We start from the raw sequence: 5,773 nt of genomic DNA, 5'->3' as shown, positions 1-5,773 counted from the left end.
GTTCCCATGCCATTCTTACAATAACATTTTTTTTTGTTTTGATGATTGAAGGTTGCAAGGATGGTGGGAAAGAGGACCAAGATAGAGCACTGCTCGTGGCTACAAGTCACAAGGGAAGTACGAGTGGAAAAGGAAAGCTTCTCGCACTGGAGCATAGGGAGGGCAAACTGCTATAGGTGTTAATATGCCTGGATTATAGTGGGCTTGATGCACCAAAAAAAATGACAAAAGCGATATCGCTATTGGTGCCTTTTTTTTTGGCTTTTTTTTATTCCCACTCCTCTACATTTTTTTTTCTTCTGTGCTTCTCCAAGGCCTCGCTTGCCATCACCTCGCATGCATCGCTCGCCTACGTAGGCCTCGCTCCTGGGCCAGTTCGATTCCCACTGCGAGCAGCTTGCTCAGTACTAGTGTAAGTTGCACTCATAATCAGCTTCTCTAACATTTGACTATGGTTGAGCTACTGCAGCAGGCCGCCATTGTCTACGTCATGCATATCTCGTAAGAGGAATCTGTTGCTAAATTCTCCTTATCTGCCGGACACTCATCCATGCAGCTAATTACCGCCATCGTCCACAAGCTGCCTTTGCTAGGCGCAGGTCTCACTCTGGTGCACCCTTGCTAACCCTGTGCATCTTTACTTCACAGTCAAAGTACGTGAGTGTTGTACGCTTATCTATGGGGTAAAATGGCAAGAAATGTACTTCTCGAATACCTGCACGTGCCTACAAGGCAGGTAGCATCATGCTATTATAGATTCATACCATGTAAACAACTACATAACACCTAAACCTAACCTCTTTGGGGTTAGCTAGCATTCCTACAATAGCAGTATCAATTGCATCCTGGTTTTCAGTTTGAGAAGCTCTCACAGCCATCAAGACTATTGTTTCTTTCTCAACACCTTTAGCAAATACCTGAGAGCAAAAAACAATCCTTGAGATTGCAGCATGCAATCTACCATTACTTCAACATCTAATATGTATCCACAACCTGACCTCGATCAAGTTTTTGTCAACAGTAAGTTTGTTTAGTGTCAAATTGCCCGTCTTGTCGTTGCACAAAACATCCATTCCAGCCATCTCTTCAATGGCAGTCATCCTCTTTGTGATTGCCCCCTGCAACTTGTTGATGCATGTGCAAAAAATCATTATTCTTCTAAACTAGGACACTTCCCGCAGTTATCAAAAGTTGTTATCAACAAAAAGAAAGGCAAACTCATATAACACACCTGTTGAGAGAGTCTGTGTGATCCAATGGCCATTGTCACTGATAGTAATGTTGGCATAGCGATGGGTATTCCACCAATCAAGAGCACCAACAAGTTATCAATTCCTTGCCTATATGTTCTATCCTGTATAGGATACATGACAATAATCTCCACTACCATTCCAATGGCAATAGAGCAAATGTAGAAATTCCCAAAGGCCGTAAGAACCTGCATAATGAAGCATTTTATCATGTTAATTTTTAATCAGCATGTCCAAGTGGCTAGGCAAAGTATACAAGCCAAAGTGTCTAGCACATGGTTGAAGAACCTTTTGGAAATGTCCGACTTGATTTGTAGTGTCAACAAGATGGGCAGCTTTGCCTAAAAGGTGTGCACAATTGTAGAAATTCTTTGGAGAGAGAGAGAGAGAGAGAATGCAAGTATTGTAGCCTAAATGATTTTAGCATGCAATAGCGTGAACATGCACCCAAATCAGAGTAATTGTTGGGTGCATGTTCAGGAAAAGGGAAAGACAGAGGTCACATGAGGCAGATTGAGAGAGAGAGAGAGAGAGAGAGAGAGAGAGAGAGAGAGAGAGAGAGGAGGAGGAGGAGGAGGAGGATGGAGGCTAGAGGAGGAGATGGAGGAAGAAGGTGGAGGGGAGGGAGGATGTTGGAAGAGGAGGCTGAGGAGGAGAAGCAAGTGGAGGGGAGGAGGCACATGGGTGGCAAGAGGGAGGAAGGAGAGCTAGGGAGGGCGGCCAAAAAAAAAAAAAAAGCTCGCTCCATCGAGCTCGCTTGAAGACCTAACTCTCATGCGCTCTCATGCGCATAAGTGAAGTTGTCACCCTGGCCGAAGTGAGCATACTAAGTTTAGAGACAGTACCCCCGCCAAACATTTTAACTATACCCTCGCCCTAGATGAGTGCTCATGCAGTGAGCAAACAGTAAAAGCTTGAGCGCTCTTCTGCCTCTTTTCGCATCCTCTACTGTCCAGCGTTTTAACTCTGCCCTTGTTGACACTACGCAGTGAGCAAACCATCTCTTTTGTGCTCCCAACCCTTTTTGCGCATCCTCCTCTTACTCTCTAGTGCTCCCATCGCTTTTTTGGACTCCTGTTCTGCAGCGCTTTATAAGTGACGCAGATTTCTACACACAGTGAAGAGGTATGCTACTACACTTTTGTACACTTCTATTTTGTGAGGTCAGCACCAAGCGAATAAGGGAAGGAAAACTCAGTTTGTTGCACCTATTTGCTTGGTACTGACCATCGTCGCTTGGAGCACCTTCTGTGCAAGGGACACACTAAAGAGGTATGCTATTATACTTTTTTGAGGTCAGTACCAAGCGAGTAGAGGCAATACAACCGTATTTGGTACACTTCTTCACTTTGTGCTAACCTTAGAAAGCTTAAGTCCCTTGTGCAACAAATGACATGTCGTTTTCTATTATGCTATTTGTAGAGAGGCCTCGTGCAAAGGCCATGCCTAGAAGGGCAACATGTGACTCTTTGCATGCTCAAGCAAGAAGACGACGATATGAGGCGCACAGAGGTGACCTACAAGAGCTGCAAAGGATTGAACGACACATGCAACCGGCCATTCCACGTCTTCCTTTCCACCACAAGTAGTGTGAGAAATCACAATTGTACACATCATAGGCAAAATCACTTGATTGTTAAACTTTGCAAGTGTAATAGTTACAACGTCACCATTGTCATTATTGAAAAAATATACATGGTTTTCAAAAAGACGTATAAAAGTCGTCTCATGATACATAAGCTATGACAAAAAGAAACTAATGCTATCTAGCTACGGCTAGACTGATGTCGTCTAATCAGACGCCTCATCGCATCCAAGCGGCGTATCTGTCGGATTCTGCAAAAAAAAACAATAAGACAGCTTTCTGTAAGTATAAACATATAGCGACGTTTATAAAACAATACAACAAATAGAAAAGAGATTGCTTTTTGCACTTTGGAATGCTTGTGCTTGCAGTATTCGCGCATTCGAACCTTCATCACGTCTTCATTGAAGCGATCGTCCCGTGTTGGAATGGGAAACTCATCATGAAGCATGCTGATGACTCTGTCTTTTAAATCATTTGGTACTTCACTCCAGGTGTTTAGTATGTAGTGTCTAAACACCTGAGAGCAAAGACTGCGCATGCGTGAAATCACCTTCTTGCCTTCATCATCCAAGAGGATGCCGCCGCTGAAGTCGATGGAGTAAGGCAAGCCCTCTCGCCGGTGACGCGTGAACCTTGGTGTCTTGGCAGGGGTCTCTAGCGCCGTGTTGATGGGGGTACGGACGTCACATGTCTCCACTAGAGTCTGGGCCCCTAAGTGAGGAGTGTCCAAACTGGAGTGACTCCTGGAGGAGTAGCTAGTGGTGTGTAGCCGCTAGGAATGGCTGTCAGCCGCGCAAAACCTCGTGTCGATGGCAATGCCGTGGCTGGTGTCGGGGCGTGCAAAGATGGGGAGGGTAAAGAGTCTCGTCGAACACGAGTTTGTATCGAAGCATCGGTGGCGGCATCCCCACAACAACCGCCACCGCCATCACGAGAGTGCCGGTGCCTAGACGAGTGTGAAGATCGTCTCCTCGACACCGAAGCTTCGAAGCCTGCTGAATGCTCCGAAACGGAGGGAGACACTGCCAAAGTAGGAACGCGTGATGGTGCACCAGAGCGATGACGCTCCACGTACCACTGTCTCTGCTTGGGTGACAAAGAAGAAAGAATCTCCTCATCATCCATACCTGCATTAAACACACAAACATTTAAACTTAATATTGAATGAATAGAGTAGAAAACATGGACAAGTAGAGAGAGAGAGAGAGAGAGAGAGAGACAGAGAGAGAGAGAGAGACGGGGGGAGGGATTCCTGTGTAGAGAGTTTTCGTTGAATTTCTGTGAATTTGTAAAAGCACTGTGCTCCGGGTGCGATGGAGACTGAAGCTGCAATCACGAAGGAAGTCCGTATCTGCTCATAGATGTTGCTTGCCCCACCACTAAATCTAGTTGATCGGGTGAAAGAGACGCTAAAAAGCAGTAGTAGTGCTTCTTAGCGTCTCTTTCACCCACTAAATCTAGTTGATCGGGTGAAAGAGATGCTAAGTAAGCAGTAGTAGTGCTTCTTAGCGTCTTTTTCACCCGATCAATTAGATCTAGCGGTGGGACGAGCTGCATCTATGAGTAGAGACAGATCACTCCCTTCGCGATTGCAGCTTCAGTCTCCATCCCACTTGGAGTGCAGTGCTCGTCGTCTCTGCTTGTGAGAACATACCTAAAGCATACGTACCTAGGGTGGATGCAAAGACCATTAAATACAATGATGCAATGACGCATATAAACAAAAATGGACAAAAAGCCACGTGAATACAATATATATTATAAACGGAGCAAAATTGTTCAAATACAAGAAGACACGTGAATACAAAGCTCAGCATAACTGGTAAAGAAGGGGAGAATCCTACAAGAATCCCAACCATCTCTTTCTTTTTTGACGTAGAACTTGAAGGTGCTTGTAGCTTTGGAATGTTCAAAGGCTAGAGTCAACAGAACGCGTTCTTCTTCTATTCAACGATGGAAGAGGCAAGTCGATAACTCAGAATTTTGAATCGAAAGAGAGAGAGAGAGAGAGAGAGAGAGAGAGAGAGAGAGAGAGAGAGAGAGAGAGAGAGAGAGAGAGAGAGAGAGAGAGCACGCATACAATCAAATCTTGCAGTCGAAAAACCAGGTGGTGGAGCCGCATGTGGCCATGGATTGCCCAGGATGTGAGCGCAAAATCAAAAGAGAGTTATAAAACATGGAAGGTACCTAGAGAGCCAGAGTTTTTATAAAACGGAGAAAAATTTTTCAGATACAATATTTATGGCTTTAAGAGGTCTCTGCCTCATCCTCGCATAGCTCAGCATAACTTCCTATATCTATATAGAGCTCTCCGTTTAGACAGATGTCCTCCGTTTCATTTTGTAGATCCTCTGCATGCACCCCATAGAGAGTAGCAGCTTGATGCTCGTCTGGCACCACCTCAGCGGATTCTGACTAAGCATATTCTCCGATCTCCTCCATTGATGCTGCTGTGATTGGCACATGGTAGCCTTCATACGTCCGTGCACTACGAGGGCTACCTCTATGACGTACCACTAGTTTGATGCAGACTTTGTAGGATGAAATATCACCTGCCAGAGCCACATAACTTACATGAGAGCTTCCAAGCACATAGCTTCTAAAATGGGATGTTATCCGTTTACATACTTACTTGTCCACAATGATCGAGTAGTACAAAAGTGTCTCTTAGGTCAATCCATTTCTTAGTTGAATCCACCTCAAGAAAACCAGACTCTTCTCTACGCACAGTAGTGTTGTGACCCTCCATGATTATCTTGAACCATTGCATGTCGAACAAGTCGACAAAAAATCCTCTATAATTGATCCTCAAAATCTCTTGTAGCGTTCCGAAGTAAGTGAGTTCCTCCACCACAGGATCTGCATCAGAGGACCGTCATCGACTAGGCTGTTCAAATTTTGCCATGATTCCACAATCTTGAGTAAAACGCTTTTT

At 44.8% G+C, this 5,773-nt stretch overlaps 1 protein-coding gene across 1 annotated transcript; it reads right to left on the bottom strand.

The window, feature by feature from the left end:
• Positions 1-602: 602 nt before the first annotated feature.
• Positions 603-3,767, bottom strand: LOC147438575 (plasma membrane ATPase 2-like). Its single transcript, XM_086483898.1, has 5 exons — positions 3,639-3,767; positions 1,232-1,438; positions 999-1,118; positions 798-917; positions 603-725 (listed from the first exon to the last, which is right to left on the bottom strand). The coding sequence occupies exons 1-5, from the start codon at positions 3,765-3,767 to the stop codon at positions 603-605; spliced, it is 699 nt and encodes a 232-aa protein (XP_086340024.1).
• Between the last annotated feature and the right edge of the window lie 2,006 nt (positions 3,768-5,773).

Source organism: Adiantum capillus-veneris, chromosome 16, assembly GCF_014529385.1.
Source record: "Adiantum capillus-veneris isolate H3 chromosome 16, ASM1452938v2, whole genome shotgun sequence".
NCBI lineage: Eukaryota > Viridiplantae > Streptophyta > Polypodiopsida > Polypodiales > Pteridaceae > Adiantum > Adiantum capillus-veneris.
Note: the sequence above shows the minus strand (reverse complement) of the source record. Positions and strands in the feature narration are given on the sequence as shown.

What these genes read in the sequence shown, in the direction of transcription:
- LOC147438575 (XM_086483898.1), bottom strand. Translation starts at nt 3,767, where the DNA reads ATGGCGGTGGCGGTTGTTGTGGGGATGCCGCCACCGATGCTTCGATAC. An exon ending in TTGACAAAAACTTGATCGAG is followed by an intron (nt 918 to 998) that starts GTCAGGTTGTGG and finishes TTTTGCTCTCAG; the next exon opens with GTATTTGCTAAAGGTGTTGA. An exon ending in TGCTAGCTAACCCCAAAGAG is followed by an intron (nt 726 to 797) that starts GTTAGGTTTAGG and finishes CCTGCCTTGTAG; the next exon opens with GCACGTGCAGGTATTCGAGA.